This window comes from Henckelia pumila, chromosome 1 (assembly GCF_033568475.1).
Source record: "Henckelia pumila isolate YLH828 chromosome 1, ASM3356847v2, whole genome shotgun sequence".
Lineage (NCBI taxonomy): Eukaryota > Viridiplantae > Streptophyta > Magnoliopsida > Lamiales > Gesneriaceae > Henckelia > Henckelia pumila.
Window position 1 is genome coordinate 168,052,035 of NC_133120.1, and position 21,471 is coordinate 168,073,505.

The 21,471-nt window shown below is 36.3% G+C and overlaps 1 protein-coding gene across 1 annotated transcript; it reads left to right on the forward strand.

The window, feature by feature from the left end:
- The first annotated feature begins 3,706 nt into the window (after positions 1 to 3,706).
- On the forward strand, positions 3,707 to 10,048 carry LOC140880007 (ATP-citrate synthase beta chain protein 2). The gene is made up of 17 exons (XM_073284044.1): positions 3,707 to 4,048; positions 5,763 to 5,870; positions 5,990 to 6,092; positions 6,287 to 6,352; positions 6,430 to 6,553; positions 6,710 to 6,844; positions 7,132 to 7,192; positions 7,279 to 7,355; positions 7,482 to 7,637; positions 7,731 to 7,859; positions 7,956 to 8,088; positions 8,187 to 8,314; positions 8,508 to 8,613; positions 8,750 to 8,826; positions 8,985 to 9,055; positions 9,145 to 9,429; positions 9,526 to 10,048. The coding sequence occupies exons 2-17, from the start codon at positions 5,771 to 5,773 to the stop codon at positions 9,599 to 9,601; spliced, it is 1,827 nt and encodes a 608-aa protein (XP_073140145.1). The 5' UTR covers positions 3,707 to 4,048; positions 5,763 to 5,770; the 3' UTR covers positions 9,602 to 10,048.
- Positions 10,049 to 21,471: the final 11,423 nt, after the last annotated feature.

Genomic DNA, 21,471 nt, shown 5'->3' on the forward strand with positions numbered 1-21,471 from the left:
CGTTAACCCTTCTGGAATTTTCTTAATCATGTTTTACTTAATCTAAACATGATTACACGATTAATATACTCATTAATCGCTAATTCTGAATACGGATCACTACAAGCTCTCTTCTCTACTATTTTCTGCAAGCCACACCAATCTCTATGCACTCTTCTTGTTTTTAAGCGTGTAAAACTTGTCTCTAAAAAGCCTTGAACTTGTTTCCTTAATTCAAACTTGAATCTAGAAAGATAAAGAAATATTGATAAGTTAGGAGATAAAAATATATTATGATAAATACATAATATATCATACCAAACAATTAAGTAAACAAATCAATTGAGAACAAGATAATTTCTATTTAAAATATCTCAATCAATTTAAAATACTTCAAGTCCAAGAAAGGCAAAAAAAACTAAAATAAATCTTTTAAAACTTGAAAAGATTTAAGGAAATAAATATTTCCTTCATCGACCGTGCAAGGATAAATGTAGATGTTTGGGGTTAGATATTACATGTGATTGATAGACCACGGACCTAGCGATGGGGATGCTCTCGTATCTGTTTGTTTTTTTTTCAAATGTGTTTGGATAAATTTGAAGTGCTATTGAAAGCACTTATAATTAAGCCAAAATATGTTTTTTTTTAAAAAAAAAAAATCATATTTATAGCTTTTCAAATGCTTTTTTTACAACTCAACTTTAAAAAAGTGTTTTCAATCTATTTATCCAAACACAAAATTATTTCAGTTTTTACTTAAAAAAATGATATTAAAAACACACTTAAAAAATCACTTATTTTTTAAGAAACACTTTAATTTGAAAGCAAACGAGCTCATAATGTGGTGTCGTAAGGGTTCTGTCTTGAATAATTTTTTTAGTAAGAGATGAACTTCTTATAATTAAGTGTCGAACATGATATATCATATCAAACTTTAAAATTATGATATATATCAAATTAGCGACAGACCATTGTGTTCTTTATTTAAAATCTTAGTCATATGAGCCCAGTCAGCTATAGTAACCGAGAAACAACAAAACAAGAAAGAAATTGTCCAAAACATAAGAAAAAAACATAGAGAAATTTTGGATGCAATCCGAGACTTTGTGAAGTACATTGAAGGCTATTGGAATCCTATTTCTCTTGACTTTTTTATTATTTCTATCCCGGATTTATCATTCTCTTACAAAATCGGAACCAAAATTTTCTACAGTATTTAGGGAGTGTTTGCAATAAATTGTGCTTTTGTAGAAGTGATTAATTTATAGATAATAAAAAAGTTAAGAAAAATCAAAAGTTGGTAGTGTTTGGAAATAAATGTGAAAATCTAAAAAATAAAGTTGGGTAGTGTTTGATAAATAAGTGATTAGATTGATTTTAACAATGACCTTCTTATTAGAATCACTTTTGGAGAATCATAATCACCACATGACTAGCTTTTGGATTTCAATTAAGTTAAACATAAGCTAACACATAATCTAGGTTTAAGAAACACACAAAAATAATTTTTTAAAGTCAAAAGCTAACAATCACTTTTTTTTAGTGATTGCAAACACTCCCTTAATTTCAAGTTTTATAAACTTGAAATAATTGATTGCTGCTTGTGGTTGGTGAACCAAGTTTATAATTAATTAGTTTTTTTGAATTTTGGTTTCCCCTAATCGTTTTAGGAGAACTAATTAATTGTCATCAATCAGTGGTCTTGTTGTGGAAGTTTTAGTTTATATATAACTAATAACGCAGTTTTTCCTTGAGTTTTCGACGCAAAGATCCTAGTATCGATTCAAATCGGTTATTTCATTATTATGATCCTATTCTTTATATGAGAGATTGACAATACGTACATGTGATGAGAATTTCTTTATATTTATTAATTTTTTAAACAAGGTTTAATTTTTGAATCGACCAGTTATAATTGTCAACTTCGTATTTCTCAACTTTTAGGTATGAACGATATGAGGTTGCCAGACTTATTTTATCTTCATGGTGGAATTCTACACACTCTTTATGACCTAAATTAAATACAAAATATTTTTCAAGTAGCATTAATGTAACAGGCAAGGCGACATGCAATACTTTCAAATACAATGAAAAAAATTAGGTTAGGAGTGCAATAATTATTTTTGATGGGTAGAATAATTGAATGTGGCGATTGAGCTATGGTATGATTTAAAAGTTTGAGTTGCGTTGTTACTATCAACCATAGTTTTTGGTTAAAAAAAAAAACGAGTATTCGGTCTTACAATTGACATCACGAAATGTCACACATGTTAATTGCTATTGATTATTGCGGAGAGTGCAGTTATTGACAGATATCTTGTTTAAGTGTGATAATTTTCTTAACTAAGTGGAACAAAACCGAAACGTGACACTTGAACTGTTGTAGTTATATAATCAGTTAAAAAACACAATTAACATGTTTAATTGTTTACAATCCACTTGATATCCATTTTTCAAAATATATCACGCAATTAAAGCTACGTATACCTAGTCAATAAATTAGTAATTAATTAATGGGAACCTAAGAATATATTATACGGTCAATTATGGATTGCTGCTATGTATTCCAAAGTCCAATATTATTATGAATTTCACGCCATATAATTTTGTCTTCAGGTGAGAAACACATGCATATATTAGATTAGTAATTGTGTGAACCAAAAAATTAATGCTACCTTGGGACTTGTTTCACTAGTCCCTTTCAATCCTTTATTTTCAGCTACCATATGTACCTCACATCAATAGGAGTCGGTTGGATTCATTGTATTTTTTTAGTACATGTAAATAGACACGACAAGGCAAAATTGTCATAGTACCAAATCCATTCTTTTTATCAGCACGTGATATATCTACAATCTTGGATGAATTAATTTATGGATACACGATGAGTACATCAGATTTTGAAAAGATTCTGCAAAGCAATAATGCGAGGCGAAGGGGCGAGTTGTGAAAAAATGGAACTTATTTTAATGTTTATAAGATCAAGAAAATGTCACAACATTGGAAAAACGTGTTATGTATCCTCATTTACATGGGATTAAATATTCATTGAGTAAAAAATTGGATTTACCAATGCTACAATATTCAGTGCCCATATACTTGATCTAATAATCCTTTGTTTTTTGATGGCACCCGAGATGTTCACGGCATCTTTCGGGCAGTGCTCGCATGATAGCATCGACACACTCACAAACACTATATGAACAAATTGTTACATGTGTGGGAATAGTCTTTTTAATCGATACGAGCTACCTCTACTGTTTTAATGAATACAAAAACATTAAAAACAACGTTCATAGTATACAGTCTAACAAATATGATTCTATACTATATGGAATGATATGCTCTCGATGTTGTTCTTCTACAGTTTTACACAACATATTCATACGAAACCCCTAAATAAAAAACAAGTCATGTAAAGTGTGCCAATACTTTATTATTTTGTACAAAATATTACAAAAACACAGAGAGAGGAACACTCAGCACATGACATAGAATCAGTCTGTCTAGCCGTACGTAGTGGGAATCTTGAAACTTATTTTAAGATATAGATCAATTACACATTTGGAAAACATGGCGTATTCAAATGGCAGCATGAAATTGGTGGAACAAAGTGTAAATCCACCAAACAGTAGTAGGGGACTTTCCACCCACCAATCTTTCCCACTCTTTCAAGCTTTCCATCTCTATCTTCTCCATGAGTACATTAAAAAACCTCAACAGCTAACCCAACCACCACTCGCGTAAATGGCAACACGCACCAACACACTCGCTGCGTGTGAGCTCTACCTACCAGTGGCCCCATGCCACGTCCTCGCTGGGTGAATTATCGGTTGGTGCAATCCCAATAATTAATGTGTATTGCGAGCATACCTTTTTCTTGAGCAACAAATACCAAACACCCAACAATTAACAATTCTTCCTATATACACACATATATATATAATTCATCCACTCGCACACAAATTCGTTTTCTTTCTTCCTCCATACCCATCTCCTGCTACATAAGCTATCCTTCGTGTCTCGTTCACGGGTAGAGAGCTCAACTGTATTCTTTATACGGAAGGTATCCGCATTTTCTTGGATTTCCTGTTCTTTGTTCAAATTTTGGGTTTTCTTATCAACCCTTGTCTCGTTGTGGATTGTTTATAAGTTTGGGATGGAAAGATCTGTTTTTTATTGGTTTTAAGAGTTGATCCTTGATTCCCATTTGTGTCTGTTGTGGGGAAAGGGATTTGATGCGCCGGATCTCTGTGTAACTGTTTTTAGATGTTTTCGAGGGAACATTCCTTGATTTGTTCTTTTTTTTTTTCTTCTTCTTACGCGAATCTTTTAAGTTTCGGGCCAAAAAACAGATCTTTCTGCTTTCACTAGTTTCCATTTTATTGAATTTTGGATTAGTGATATCTGTGTGAAGCGACATTTCGGTATGTAAAGTAAGATCCATTACTCAGTTGAAATGTTGAGTATGCAATTGATCATTTACATCATCATGAAGTGTTGTTTTTTTTTTTTTTTTTTTTTTTGTTTTTCCCCCCCTTGGCTTCATCATTGTCAAAGATTTTGCTGTTGGACTTTTGTTTTTTGAATTATTGAGTGAATATGTCATTTGTTTGCTTCTTTCTAGGAATTGAGAACTATCTAAAATGCATTATCTTAGAGCTAGATCTTGTCTTTTCTGTTAGTGTAAGTGATCGTCTCTGTTGAAAACTAAAGATGATCTTGAAATTCGGTTGCTGACCTCTTGCACTTTTACCTCAAGTGTAGAATCTATTGTTTATGATTAGCTGGTATTGGTGTTCACCAAGCTCTGTAGTTATGCTTTAGTGGCTTATATCCACTACCCCTGCAGCTCATCTGAGGATGAAAGATCTGTTATTGATTTTCCTATGGGATCATTACATTTTTGTTTGCTCATCTTTAGGTTAAGAATAAATTCGGTCCCTCGTGTTTACAATTTTCAGATGTGGTCCCTCAATTTTTCAAATTTGAACGCATGGCCCTTGCTATCCAAATCTCAGTGGTTTTCCTAAAAGTTTGATGAGATAATATCTTTATCCTCGGAACATATTTAGCCCCAATGGGCCAATGCATAGTAATTAATGTAATTGGTTCCTATAATTTGTGAACTTGGATGGGTATGGTCAATTTTTTCTATCATAAAATCCTAAGACCGACCTATTTGTAGGAGCCTTTTTCCACAAAATTTGGTTTGTTCATAATCAATCCAAGTTTAACTGTTTTCCAAATGTATTTTCACCCAAAATGAAATAAAAAGTTAAAAGGATATAAGTAAACTTAATACCTTAATGTTTGGTTATGTAAGGTGTTTTTACAATTGGTCTCTTAACTTCACTTTCCATTCCATCAAAATCCTAACAAAGAACCTGTATGTCACACATCTATATTGTTTTGCAATTATTTACATGATGCTAATGTAGACGTCTGGCTGGATGGTTCTGATCATGTAACAGCATTAAGAATCACGGGCACGATAAATTGTTGGTGAAAATTTTACTTGTTTAACAAAATGGTAAGAGAGAATAATTCTAGCAGATCACCCGATTTTCCAGGAAGAGTTCAAGACTTGAAACTTGAAAATAGTGATTGTATACACAAACCTTTAAAACAATTTTGTTCTGCTTCTTGTCTTATGAGCATGAGTGGTTTTCTTAATTTGTTTCCTGTCTTGCTTGTTCCTTCGCCTTTAATTACCTTTGGATGTAAGTTTTGTTATGGAATGCTTATATGCTGATACATTTACATGAATGTTTTTTCAGGCAACAATATGGCGACTGGACAACTTTTCTCGAAAGCAACACAAGCTCTATTTTACAATTACAAGCAACTGCCAATTCAGCGAATGCTTGATTTTGATTTTCTTTGTGGTAAGTATAAGTACTTCATTTTGGATAGTGTATTTTTATCAAGCTATTGCCTATTCAATGAAGTATGGATTTTGAGTTATTTCATCAATAAAATTCTATCCGCTGTTTTTCTTTTACAGGCAGAGAAACACCTTCTGTTGCTGGAATTGTAAATCCTGGTTCTGAGGGTTTTCAGAAACTATTTTTCGGTCAAGAGGAAATTGCAATTCCAGTGCACTCAGCGTGCGTTTACTTTTCTTTCTCATTTTTTTTATCACTATTCACTTGACATGTGACTTTCCTAAGGAAAAACCATTAGCATCAACATTAGACAACAAAATTCAATCACCCTTATTACATCTGTATTTCACTCATATTTTCTTTTGAACCATTTACCATTGGATAATCTAATTCAAATTATATTTCTTTCTTTGTAGAATTGACGCCGCTTGTGCCGCACATCCCACTGCTGATGTATTTATCAACTTTGCATCATTCAGAAGGTTGTTCTTTAAGACCTACAAATATATGAGATATATTGCTTCTTGTATGGCCTGATAACTGTACTTCTATTGTTTAGTGCTGCTGCTTCATCTATGGCTGCTCTCAAACAGCCAACCATTAGAGTCGTTGCCATAATAGCTGAAGGTGTCCCTGAGTCAGATGCCAAACAGTTGATTGCTTATGCTAAAGCAAACAATAAGGTGAGTATTTTGTCTTCTCTTTTCGATGTATCGCTTTAATATACATGCAAGAAAAATATTCTCTATTACGAGCTTTTTTTTTTTCATATTACTTTGTTTGCTTCACCTTTGTGAATGTTATGGAAAATGTGTTAATTACAAAGATGCATGTGCCAGGTTGTCATCGGCCCAGCTACAGTCGGAGGTATTCAAGCTGGAGCTTTCAAGATTGGTGATACTGCTGGAACAATTGACAATATAATTCAGTGCAAACTGTACAGGCCTGGATCTGTTGGTTTTGTCTCAAAATCTGTGCGTAATCATTACAAAGTTTCCTTCCTTGTGTTTATAGCTTGCGATTAAACGTAAAATATTGCTGACAAGTTAATGCTCTAGTCCACAAATACAGTGGACCTTGTACCTATTGATTTATAGGTTCATTTTAATTTATTTAATCATTGTTGGGAATTGATAAAATGCCTTGTAAAATTCATTGTCATACTTTCCTTTCTGCTGCATCTGATGAGCTGTTATCATGATTTATTCAATTATGCATCATCAGACCGGCTCGATTTCTGAAGATAAAGTCTTGATTTCAGGGTGGTATGTCCAACGAGTTGTACAACACAATTGCTCGTGTCACTGATGGAATTTATGAAGGTTGGATGTTTTTAACCACCGGACCCCCAAGTCTTCTCTTGTTTTGCTGTCAGGTTATAATTTTCAATTTAATTGTGACTATGTAGGAATTGCAATTGGAGGGGATGTGTTTCCTGGGTCGACACTTTCTGATCATGTACTGCGGTTTAACAACATCCCTCAGGTATATGTGATATTCCATAGCTGTTGTTTTCTGGTTATTTTTTTGTGTTATCTTTTTCCTCCTAAAAACTAGGACATGAAGAACTGGACATTTTGTTTTTGGCTCTCATTTTTTGATTGAAACCAGGTCAAAATGATGGTCGTTCTTGGGGAACTTGGTGGACGTGATGAATATTCCTTAGTCGAGGCCCTTAAACAGGGGAAAATCAACAAGCCCGTGGTTGCATGGGTTAGTGGAACTTGTGCGAGGCTCTTCAAGTCGGAAGTACAATTTGGTCATGCTGTAAGCTAATTCATCTGCTCTCATTGTAACATTTGCTATTATTACAAAATTATCTCATTATGATTTTTATCCCAACTTCTTTTTAATTATCAGGGGGCCAAGAGTGGTGGTGAGATGGAGTCTGCACAGGCCAAGAATGAAGCCCTTAGACAAGCTGGGGCTGTTGTTCCCACTTCTTATGAAGCATTTGAAATAACAATCAAAGAAACATTTGAAAAATTGGTAAGCTTTACGTGTCTTCGATGGCATTCACATGTTTCTCACGTGCTAAATTCTTTCTCCACCACTGGTTGCTAAAATTCTTGGTTCTTTGATTAGGTTGAAGATGGTAAAACTGCACCAATAAAGGAAGTGACACCACCTCAAATACCCGAGGACCTTAATGTAGCCATCAAGAGTGGCAAAGTTCGGGCTCCAACACACATTATATCCACAATCTCTGATGACAGGGGTAAGGAGTTTGCTTTCTTATTCTTTATCATTGCCACCCTATGCGATGGATCAATAGGAATTTTGAGTGCTTAAACTCAAACTTTTACTCATTGGCAGGTGAAGAACCAACCTATGCTGGTGTTGCAATGTCTTCCATTGTTGAACAGGGATTAGGTGTGGGCGATGTCCTTTCTTTATTGTGGTTCAAACGAAGTCTTCCTCGCTATTGCACACGTTTTATTGAGGTGCTTTTATATCTTATCTTTGTGTTCATTCCTTAGGCCTCAGCCTTTCATTACTTCACACAATGTTTTGAATCGACCCTGAAAAAGTTTTATGTTCACAGTTTCCTTTGGTTCATTTTCAATTTTCTGCCCCATTTATTATTTCTGTTTCGACTTACACTACATTTCTGCAATACCTATATTGGCATGCCAGATTTGTGTTATGTTGTGTGCTGATCATGGTCCCTGTGTCTCTGGTGCTCACAACACCATAGTGACGGCTAGGGCTGGAAAAGATCTGGTTTCTAGTCTTGTTTCAGGTTGGTCAAATGTCTAATGTTTCTTCCACGTGATATGAAGTGAATATATCTAATACTTTAAACAACTGATTAAAGCATGGTGATGCTTAAGTTTGTGACATTATTAATGAGTGGTGTGATCTTGATTGTAAAACAGGTTTGTTGACAATTGGTCCCCGATTTGGTGGAGCAATTGATGATGCTGCTCGATACTTCAAGGATGCATATGAAAGGGTGGGTTATAATTTTTTGTGATCATGGTTCAAGCATGCTGATCTTAGTTTTTAGCTTTTCCTTCTTCCTTTTCTTGATGTTAAGTGGCTTTATCAGATTTCTCTGTTCTGTCGCTTCTCTGTGATATATTGATGGCTTCTGATGTGCTGTATTCTCAGGGTCTGACGCCATATGAATTTGTGGAGAACATGAAAAAGAAAGGCATTCGTGTTCCTGGTATCGGACACAGGTATTGGAGTTCTCAATTTGTTCAGTTCTTTAAAGTAGTCATTTCAATTCAAACCATAATCTGGAGATATTTCTTTTGTATTAATAAAGAATCAAGAGAGGCGACAACAGAGATAAGAGGGTAGAGTTGCTGCAAGAGTATGCACGTTCTAATTTCCCGTCTGTGAAGTACATGGAGTACGCTGTTGAAGTTGAAACGTACACCCTCACAAAGGCCAACAATTTAGTACTCAATGTTGATGGTGCCATTGGGTCCCTATTCTTGGATCTCCTAGCCGGAAGTGGGATGTTCACTAAGCAAGAAATTGATGAGATTGTGGAGATCGGTTATCTCAATGGTCTCTTTGTGCTGGCTCGCTCCATTGGTCTCATTGGGTGAGTTAGAAATGCAGGACAATATTTTCCGCTTCACATATTTACTTGCAATTTTCTCTCTATCAACTATTCATATGCCATATTTTCTGAATTCAGGCATACATTCGACCAGAAGAGACTGAAGCAACCGCTGTACCGCCATCCATGGGAAGACGTACTCTACACCAAGTGAAACTTCTACACATAGAAATGGGCTAGATTCAACCCCCTAAGTAATGCTCATTCTTGCTCATTGTTAATCCAATTTTGAGTTGATTCACTATCCGTACCGCTTCAATAAGCTTTAGCCATAGTCACTAGGAGGTCATTGTTTGCAATCGCCACATAGAATCAGTGGTCATTTTCCATCGTGAAGAGCTCGTGTATTGCGCAGAAGAATCTGAGCAAAGAGTATTTTGTCTATTCTCTTATCTGCATCAATTCGGCATCTCTAGCTGTAGCCTTTTTAAGTATTTGTTTCCTTTTCCTTTTTCTATTGTGTGGTGAGTTGGGTATTTTGTCCCACTCTGTTAATGTTGTTACTGTAATCGGATGCTGCTGCTTATTCAAGTTACACTTGTTCTGTAACCCCATGCCATTAAGGATCTCTTTCACTTGATCCAAGAACGAAGTTCGGACCCCCAGAGCCTCGATTTCAAGTTATTTTAATTTTTTGTACTCAACAAGGAGCATTATGATGGTCTCCATGAGGATTCCATCTCACAAGTTAGTAGCAACTTTTTGAGAGAATGTGCCTACCTGAGATGAGATTACAAAAAGTGGAGATGATTATGGTACAAATATAAGCGAGCCCACCTGAGGAACAGGAACATGATGCACATAAGATAAGATCATAAAGTATAGAGAGAGGGGTGAATTATTATGGCACAAATTTGAGATAACGTAAGAAGTTGATTGGGGTCAATTAATGTACAAATTTCACGTGGGAGTCTATGGTCTGAAAGGGAATATAGTACCCCATGCTTGTCCCACCAGCTCTTGCCTCATGTTTGTGCCTTCCACTACCTCAATTCCATGTCCATATGTCCCAAAATTCTTGCTTTGCTTGTTGGTCTACCATTTTGTTGACATGTCATTCATCTTTTTTCCCTCTTGTTCAAGTGCTCCTAATGTGCCAAAAATATCTCTCAATTTACGAGTTTTGACGCATTTGGTCCTCAGAGTTAAATTTGGCGTTAGAAACTAACCTAAAAGAAACCAAAACCTTTTGAGCTGACTATTTTGTGAGACAGTTTTATGGAATAATGTCTATTAGATGAGTCGATACTTTTCATATTTGTAGTGAAAGAACAATACTTTTGACATAGAAAATAATATTTTTTTATGGATCGGATCAGATTGGATATTTGTTTAACAAAATTAATATTTGAGACGATCTCCATAAGTTTCAAACTGATTTTGATCTTAAATAATAAAATTAAATAAACAAATTATCTTGTTTAAAGAGATATTTAATTTGGAGAGAACGTGAGTTCGACGTATCTTTTTCGGTTAGTTTTCAACGGCGAATCAATATTAGGGATAAAAGAACGTCTAAAAATCATGTTAATAGTTATTTGTGATGTGATACATGAAAATGTTTGACTGACCGGCTAAATCGGTTTGATAAAAATTTACTCTCAAGCGCACCAGGTCAAGTAATAGTAAAGTGGACTGAGAGTCCAAGTATCAATCACATAGGGACTGTTGTCAATTCTCAAGATTTAATTATTTTACTTAATCTAGACAAAATAATAGAAAGGATTTTGAATTAAATAAGATAAGAATATAAAATAAAAACTGCTTAAGAAATAAGAATTAAAATAACTGAAGATAAAAATAATTAAAACGAGACAACCAAGACACACGTCGGTACCAAACAAACATGTAACATGTAGTTGATTCAGGACTCAGATTTAATCTTAGATCACGGGAATTCTCCTATCTTGTTCGAAGGTCTATTTCTAGAACAATCAAACCTATTCAAATATTGATGGATTAATCTTTCGTAATTCTAATCAAATTTGAATGCATTAAATATTTGTGAAAATTCAGTTTACACTCAAACCGCACACTGAAACCGAATTCTATTTCTAGTCGGTTTTACAATATGATGATTATCAAAGTTATTAAAATCAAAACCTCTTCTGTCGACTTGGAATCAATTAATATGCAAGCAAACAGTTGATCAGACTATTCACAAGACAAATATAAATCTGACAATCAATAAAATAAAATCAACTCTGTAAAATCCCAAACAAAATCCAAGTTTTCTACATAAATTTGTTCGGCCCAATCACGTCGTCTTGGTTGAAGAAAAACTACTCAATAATTGAAAACAATAAATAAAAAAATTAAGAAAAAAGAACCAAAAAAAAAAAAAAAAAGAAATCTTCTTTCCCAAGCCTACAGCAGCCGCCTTCTCCCTTGTGCAATCTCTCTGCTTTCTGGAACTTCGGAACCCCCAACAATATGATATATCTTCTATTTATATGGTCCGAAACTCATGCCAATTAATTTCCTTTCAAAACAAGGACTTTTCGGAACAAATCTGAGGCCGGAACACGGGCGCGCGAGCCTGGAGAAGCCTCGCGCGCGCGCAGCATTAAAAAACAGAGTCTGAACCAGCAAATCGCGCGCGCGAGCTCAATTCTCGTGCGCGCAGTACAAAATTTCTGCAGCAAGCGACGATTTTGAAAAATTCTTATCTCGAGATATAGCCGTTGGATCGAGATGAAATTTGGACAGAAGCTTCAAAACATCTTGAACTTTATTCTGAACAGTGAAGATCGGATTTGGATCTCTCTAAAGTTAAATTTGATTTTTTGAACAAATCTGCTCCGTAATTTATTCTTCAACAATTTATTTTCCTACAAAATTAACCCGAGGAGTGAAATACACACACATGCACTAAAACACATAAAAATACATAAAAACAATATGAATGCACACAAAATAGATAAAAACCTATCACAAAATAATGCACACAAAATGCACTTATCAACACCCTCATACTTAAACCTTGTTCGCCCTCGAACAAGTCATGCAAAAATAATATGCACACAAAAAAATAAGTAAGGATGATTCATGAGAGTGCACAGCCTCCGAGAAGTTCAATCACAAAAACAAAATCACCGACGCTCTCAACTTTTCATAATACACCTTCGGTTTAACATGAATGTGTGTGTGTGAACTGTCATTTCAGTTTCATACAACTTAGACCGAATTCGTTTCAAAACTGCTTAGCGACCTATGACAAATTAGTGCAAGTTTCACTCTTAAGTGCCCATTCCTTCCAACGACCTCTAGACTAAACTCACCTCCCTTGAGATAATGAATTACACACCTCCGGATTTTGCACCCGCTATTGCTTTAGCCCCAATAATTACCCGCTGACTTAGCTATAACTGGCTAGGATACGAAAAATCTTTCTCTTTTTTTTAATCCCCTCGTCTATAGCCCGAATAGAGCATCAACCTCATTTTACCCGCAAACTTAGCTATGGAGCAATGATTAGGATTTCAATCATTGTACAAGCCCGGATGAAGTTGTAAATTTTTTTTTTCTAGGTGCGCCCAAGATCATAAGTGTAAACTAGAGCCTCATCAAAATTCATATAACACAATCAAGATCTACAAACCACCTATTGTCGTGCAATGGTCAAACAGACAGAAACTTCATCAAATCTTTCGTTGCACTCCACTGTTCTAACACAAGTGCTTATAAATATTTATGGTTCAACCTACAGTTTTTCATGTCCAGTCAAGAGCAAATTTTTTCAAAAATCCAATTTTTTTTTTCAAATAAACTTCATCATCATAGGCTACCATGACTCATCCAACTCATGCAAGACAACACGAACAACAACAAAATGATATGCATGATTACGAACCAAACACAAAAACTAAACCAAATTAAAGCAAACAGAATGAACACAAAACATAATAACTAAACAACAACACAATAACCAATGCAATAAACTAGTCTACCACCCATATTTATCCAAAGCATTGCCCTCAATGCTTCAAAACAATTAATAGAATGCATACAAATACACAAATGCAAAGACGAACTAAAACACAATGAAAACAACAATAACACTCCCCTAGTTTTCGATTCATCCTCTTCCTTCTTGATAGTATCAGCTGGGACAGCAGCATCATACTGTGTATATCGGCATGCTCGGCAAACTGGAATGGGAAAAAAGTAAAAATTAAATAAAAAAAACAAAAACCAAAAATAAAATAAAAAATAAGGGAAAGAACGCTTGGGTTGCCTCCCAGTCAGCGCTAAATTTATAGTCTAATTCCCGACTATGCAGTAGCAACCATCAAATAGCGGCTTCCGCCCATAGTAAGAATCATACGACTCTACATATGGGTCTTGATTGTGCACGCCCTCAAGCTTAGCGTGATATATGCATGGGAAGCTCGTCGGTCCAACAACACTCGGCATGAATTTTTTCTTTTGTAAGGAGACTCCGAATCTTGGCTGAAGCTCATAGAGAATGGAATATTGTGGAGTCGGCGTCAATGGCAAGAAAGAATATTCTAACGGTGTACATGGAACGACCATTGATGAGGTAAAATATGTAGCCTTGTATGTTTCTTCCTCCTCCATTGTCACCTTTGATTCATCCTCACAAGAAGATTCCTCAAAAATTATTTCCTCATGCTCTGGCTCAATTACTTCACGCTCTTGGCAGATCTCAGAAACTGGTTCTCTATGAAGCGCAATCTGTTCATCCAAAAGACTCAAAAATTTGATGCGGCTTTCGAAGAACTGGTTTGTTTCTTCATGCCTTTTCACAAAATTCTCCAACTGAGCCACATGATCCTCAAAATTATTGGAATAATTGAATGGAAATTAATAATTGAATGGAAATTATGGGTTGTAATCCATTTTTTTTTTGAAAAATATAGTGTCTGCTTGTTTTGGACACGTTCTGCATGAAATTTCCATTTAATTCTCGGATGCCCTTCATATTTATTAGCCCAACTAATTCTATGGGGTCTTGTCTGGCTGCTTTGTGACCTCTCATTGTCAATTTTCATGAAAATTCTTGCATAAATGAGTTGTCTCGAGCTTCTGCTGATAAATTAATTATTTTGCCTATTTCCTTCTTCGAAAGTCTTCGTCTTCGTGTGAAGAGCTCCTTCTTCACGTCCTGAGCTCCAATTGACGTATGCTGTCTTTCATGCGTACTCTGTATTTCTACATGCTTGATTTGTGCGAGCTTCAGTCACTAAGTGTGTAAGCCCCAGTCACCCTCGCAACTCGTTAATCACATCATCGTTTCGAGCTTCTACGTGATACCGTGAAGGTGTATATTCAGTTCGCCAGCGTAGTCTCCTCGTGCTAAGTGACTATGAGGTTATGCCATTGTATCCTGGGAAACAGACGTCCGTCGTGATCCTCCGAGCACATTCGGGAGGGGACGAATCTGTTTTAAGGAAACTGTAATTTTACAGGCCTCGGTTGTCTGTTATATGTTAACAGTGGTTTCTGGTTTTTTTTTCAAAAAGGTTCACGTGACTAGTTTTCTCGTACAAACTTAAAACAGATTTTCTTCGTGTCATTCGGTTACGTGAATCAAGTTCATATATGGATGCCTTTTCGACTCACTCGAATGTTCCAAAGGTAACTCTTCCTGGTGCTGCTGCTACGATGACTTTAAGCCATGCTGATAGGCCGGAGAAATTCAAGGGCTTGAATTTCAAAAGGTGGCAACAAAAGATGCTGTTTTACTTTACCACCTTGAATTTAGCAAGGTTCCTCTCTGAGGATGCTCCCAAATCTGTTGAGGGAGACGTGCAGACTACTAGTGCTGTTGATGCATGGCACCATTCAGATTTCTTGTGTAGAAATTATATAATGAATGGTTTGGCTGATTCACTGTACAACGTGTATAGTGAGAAAAAGGCGGCCCAAGAGTTATGGGAGTCTTTGGATCGAAAATATAAAACCGAAGATGCTGGGGCTAAAAAGTTTATTGTCGGTAAATTCTTGAACTACAAGATGATTGACTCTAAATCAGTGATCAGCCAAGTTCAAGAACTACAAGTGCTCTTGCATGAGATACACACGGAGGGCATGGTGCTTAGTGAAACTTTCCAAGTGGCAGCTATAATTGAGAATTTGCCTCTGGCTTGGAATGATTTCAAGAATTATCTGAAGCACAAACGAAAGGAGATGAATGTTGAAGAGCTCATTGTTCGACTTCGTATCGAGGAAGACAACAAGAGTTCTGAAAAACGATTGTATTTTCCAAGTGCTGCTAAATCTCATATTGTTGAGCAGAAGAAAAATTCAAAGGCAAAGAGATTTGCTGGTGGAGGCTCCAAGTTGGGCCCAAAGAAAGACACGTTCAAAAAGAAGTTTCTTGGTAAGTGCTATAATTGTGGCGGTCCGGACCACAAGTCTGCTGACTACAAGAAACCGAAAAGAAACCGCGGGGCAAATCTCTTGGAGGACATATCTAAAGAGGTTTCAAACATGGACCTCTGTGCTGTCATTTCTGAAGTAAATCTGGTTGGATCAAATCCAAGGGAATGGTGGATCGACACTGGTGCCACCCATCATATTTGTTATGACAAGGACATATTTGCTACTCCCGATGAATCATAGAATGGTGAAAAATTGTTTATGGGCAATTCTGCTACCTCTAATATCAAAGGACAAGGGAAAGTGATCTTGAAAATGACATCCGGGAAAGAGCTGACTCTTAACAATGTATTATATGTGCCAGAAATTCGAAAGAATTTGGTGTCTGGTTCGCTTTTGAATAAGCATGGTTTCCGTATTATTTTTGAGTCAGATAAGGTTGTTTTGTCCAAATGTGGAATGTTTGTTGGAAAGGGTTATGTTTGTAATGGCTTGTTTAAGCTCAATGTAATGACTATTAAGCCAAAAACAAATAAAGTGAAAGCTTCTATTTATTTGCTTGAGTCTTTCAATTTGTGGCATGGTAGACTAGGACATGTTAATTATGATACAATTCGTAGATTAATTAACTTGAAAAACATACCCACATTTCATATTGATAAAAACCACAAATGTGAAATTTGTGTTGAGGCAAAATTAACAAGATCATCTTTTAAATCCATTGAAAGAAATAATGGACCCCTCGATTTAATTCACACTGATATATGTGATTTAAAAGGAGTGCAAACATGTGGTGAAAATAAATACTTCATTACTTTTATTGATGATAGTACAAAATATTATTACGTGTATCTTCTTAAAAGTAAAGATGAAGCTATTGAAAAATTTTTCCAATATAAAAGTGAAGTTGAAAACCAACTTGATAAAAAAATTAAGGTGCTAAGAAGTAATCGTGGAGGAGAGTATGAATCACCTTTTGCTGAGTTTTGTGCTCAACATGGTATTAGACACGAAAGAACTGCACCTTATTCTCCTCAGCAAAATGGTGTTGCAGAGAGAAAAAATCGCACTTTGAAAGAAATGATGAATGCACTGTTATTGAGTTCTGGTTTATCACAGAACATGTGGGGGGAAGCTGTTCTAACAGCTAATTACCGTTTAAATAAGGTACCCCGAAAGAAGCAAGAAAAAAGTCCATATGAGTTATGGAAAGGAAGAACACCTTCATATCAATATTTTTGAGTGTGGGGGTGTCTTGCTAAAGTAGTTGTACCTACTCCGAAAAAGGTCAAGATTGGACCTAAAACTGTTGATTGTATTTTCATTGGATATGCACACAACAACAGCGCTTATCGATTTATTGTATATGAATCTCAAATACCTGACATTCATAAGAATACAATAATGGAATCAAGAAATGCTTCATTTTTTGAAAACGTGTTCCCTTGAAAATCTAAGGAAGAATCAGGTTCATCCAAAAGATCTCACGAGACAATGGAACAAGATTTTAACCATGAGGTTGAACCTAGACGTAGCAAGAGAGCTAGAATTGAGAAATCCTTTGGTCCGGATTTCATCACTTTTATGATGGAAAGTGAACCTCAAAGCTTCAATGAAGCTGTGAATTCATCTGAAGGAACTCAATGGAAAGAGGCTATAAATTCTGAAATAAAATCTATTTTGCAAAATCATACATGAGAATTATTGGACCTTCCTCCAGGAAGTAAACCTCTAGGTTCTAAATGGATTTTCAAAAGGAATATGAAATCAGATGGAACAATAGATAAGTATAAAGCCATATTGGTAATCAAGGGTTACCGTCAACGTGAAGGGCTTGATTACTTTGACTTATTCTCCAGTGACGAGAATAACTTCAATCCGAGTGATACTTGCAATTGCCACTTTGCGGATTCTTGAAGTACACCAAATGGATGTAAAGACTTCTTTTCTAAATGGAGATTTAGAAGAAGAAATTTACATGGAACAACATGAGGGATTTTCTGCACGTGGGCAAGAAAATAAGGTTTGTAAATTGGTGAAGTCTTTATATGGCTTAAAGCAAGCACCAAAACAATGACATGAAAAATTTGATAAAGTCATACTAGGAAGTGGATTTAAAATAAATGAATGTGATAAATGTGTATACGTTAAAGACACTGAAAATGGATATGTCATTTTATGTCTTTACGTAGATGACATGCTTATCATCGGGAGTAATGATAAGATGATTCAATCCACTAAGAAATTATTGAACTCAAAATTTGACATGAAAGATTTGGGATTAGCCGAAGTCATCCTTGGAATTAAAATCCATAGAACATCCGAAGGGATGGTTCTAAGTCAATCACATTATGTGGATAAAATTCTTGAAAAATTTAGTAAGGATGACACTGCATTGGCTAAAACCCCGATAGATACAAGTCAACATCTATCGAAAAACCGGGGTGAGAGTATCTCCCAATTAGAATACTCTCGAGTCATTGGAAGTCTGATGTACTTAATGAGTTGTACACGACCAGACATAGCCTATGCTGTAAGAAAATTGAGCAGATTCACGAGTAATCCAGGAGCTGACCACTGGAAAGAAATTATCAGATTGCTAAGATATTTAAGATACACTCGTGATCATGGGCTGCACTGTAGTAGCCCGGTTCCATTTTACAAGATTAAGTGATTTTAAACATGTTAGAAAATGACATATAATTTTAAAAGTGTCAAAACATGTTTAAGGAATCCTTATTTGGTTAAAATTAAGTGGAAAATCAGATCCGAAACGTTCGAAAATGGTGGGGTAGGTCCCAGGGGTCCCGGAGGACCAAAACCAGTTCGGAAGTATGAGAAACAGTTCGGAGCTACCGAGCAGATCGGAGCTTCCGATCCGAGATAGGAGCTTCCGATCCGAGAACGGAGCTTCCGATCTCAACCAAAAACAGGTGTCAAGGAGATTGAAACAAGTGGCCAAATGAAGGAGATCGGAGCTTTCGATCCTGCGATCGGAGCTTCCGATCTCGGTCGTCCAAAACGTGGCAAACATGCACCGATCGGAGCTTCCGATAAGGAGATCGGAGCTTCCGATCGTGGCCTATAAATAGGGGTCCGAATCCTCATTTTTAAGTGCAATTTTCCCTCTCCTCTCCCGGTAATCGCTCTATTTAAGGGCTTCGGGACTCTTTCTTTAAGAGTTGGAGTAGGAATTAGTTTATTTTATAGCGACAGTGTCCGCAGTAGCAGCCAAGCGGCGGAGCTCTGGCGAGGCGTCTAGGAGTCGTAGCTAGGCTATGCCCAGGCTCTAGGGCATGCGACATCAGCGGGCTGACAACGGACGAAGGTATGACTTTGGTTCCCTATAGTAAATAGGGAGTAGGCTATAGTTTAATTAAGGCTTTTAGAGCCTAGTAGGTGATGTTTGGCATGCTAGGTAATGCATGGTTATTTATGTTGTAGTGCTGCATGGTAGGCTTGGACCTAGAGGGGGAGCTTCTAGGATCTGCCTTAGTAAGGTACGAAAGTATTATTCGAGATATCCAGATTGAGTATGCATGTATTATGTGTTTGCATGAATTATGTGATTGCATGTTTTATATGTCTTTATATACAGCATGTCACGACTGTATGTTGCATACATGAGCATATTGATCATTTACCTTAGAGGTATCCTGTAGTAGGGCGCTCACCCTACGAGTTTGTGGATGGTTGGATACGTAAGTCTTGTGTCAGGTCACCGTGATGGTTGGACACATGTACTAGTATCAGGTCACCATTATCCACTGGGTATATGAGCCACCTTCTGATGCGACGGCGCAGCGTGCTATATACCCTGGGCCCGGTCTTTGAGCTTGTTTCTTGACCTGAGAGTCTTGGTACCCATTTCACTTGCATGCATGCACACATAACACCGTATACTCATACTCTCGTACTGAGCATGTTAGGCTCACTTTCGGTTATTTTTCTGTTGGCTGGATGCCCTATTCCATGGGGCAGATGCAGGTAGTTCTCCCGGAGACAGGGAGGTTAGGTGGTGACCAAGGCTGGATAGCGGGGTTGACCACTAGGTTTTTCTTACCTGGTATTTGACTTACTTTAATTCCGCAGTTTCTCTGATTAAGATTATTTTATTAATTAATTGCATGCTTAAGTTTTGATTAGTAGGTGATCACGGTGCGGGTCACTACAGGTATGGTATCAGAGCATGCAATAAGATTCTTTGGGACATAGTATTAATTTTGGGTTATCCTTTGTAGGATTACAAGTTGGATTCAATAACGATAGCAGTATCAGGAATTGGAATAGCAGGATTTCTAGGCTTTTCCAAGATCTTCATTGCCATGGTTGGCAGCGGAGGATCGTATTATGTGGATCCCAGCAGGATGGAGCTGGAAGAGAAGATCCAGTTTTCAACGCCAGACACTTTTCCAGGTTGAACGGAATGTGTGACATGTAGTCATCCATTCTAAGTCGACCAAGGAAGCCACCCCGGAAGAATCTTCACTAGTAGTTGGAGAGATTGACTGGAAAATCTTGTCTCATCTACCAAATAAGGAACCCAACAATATTGGAAGGATCCGGTAGATTAGCAAGATTTTATTCTTTGACATCTTGTGAGGTAGAAGTTCTGCTCACATGAGTAGCAGACGGGAAACTTCACATTCAAGATCAGTAGACGGAATAAAAGACTTCCGCATGAATTTAAATACTGTATTTGGTTGTAAACAGTATTTCAGTTGTAATCAGATTTATTAAAGATTTCAGTATTTGATGTACTCAGTTATTGTTGTATTGTACATCTTTCAGTATAATCTTTTGGTTAAGTTATATATTACATGGGATTGTAATAAAGATTATATTAGAACCTGGATTTGTAGTTCAAGTGTTGTAATCTTTGAGATTAACTTGGTTATTTTGAATAAAAGACTGATCATTGTTTTAAATGAGTACTTGGGAATTTTGCATGTTTTCAATGAATAGTTCTAGATGTTTTATCTAGAATATTCTATTAAGCCAAGTGTTTGCCATGGATGATGTGATTCATCAGGATGCATGAATGTTTGTTCTAGACGAATTTATTTAGAACAGTTGGCTGTTTTGATCTTTTTAGGTTGTTACCTAGTGGTAATGGATTTTCATCAGGATGACAGACTAAGTAATACCAAGAGTTGTGGATTGTGACCAGTACTAGACGTGAGGAAGCGCGACCCTTAGTCGGTATTACTCTGGAAGTTTTCTTACTTCAGAGGTTGTTTTGGAGGCCTTTGTGCTCCATAGACTATATAGGGAAGGCTACTGAAAGAGTGGGTGCCCGGTTAGCCAACTTGTGGCTAAGGGCTTTTATGACTCTATGTATAAACAATCTTTGTTTAATATAATTTACATTCATTAATGACATTTTCTTTGTCATTCTTCATATTGTTATATTGTGATATACTATTGTTGTTTTGATAAAGACCTTGAATATACTATAGTGTAAGTAAGATGAGATAGTGAATAAAGAGAGATCACTATTATGAAACACATCTTATAGTCACTGTATATTCTAAACAGTTCCTAGTCAATTGAGCCGTCCGCTAATAAGGATAAGGATCGCTCGAGATTGAGACTAGCATTTGTGATGCCAAGTACCACGTTTCATTGGTAATGGACATGGAGATGTTCAAAGCATGCAAATGGATATTCATATGATGA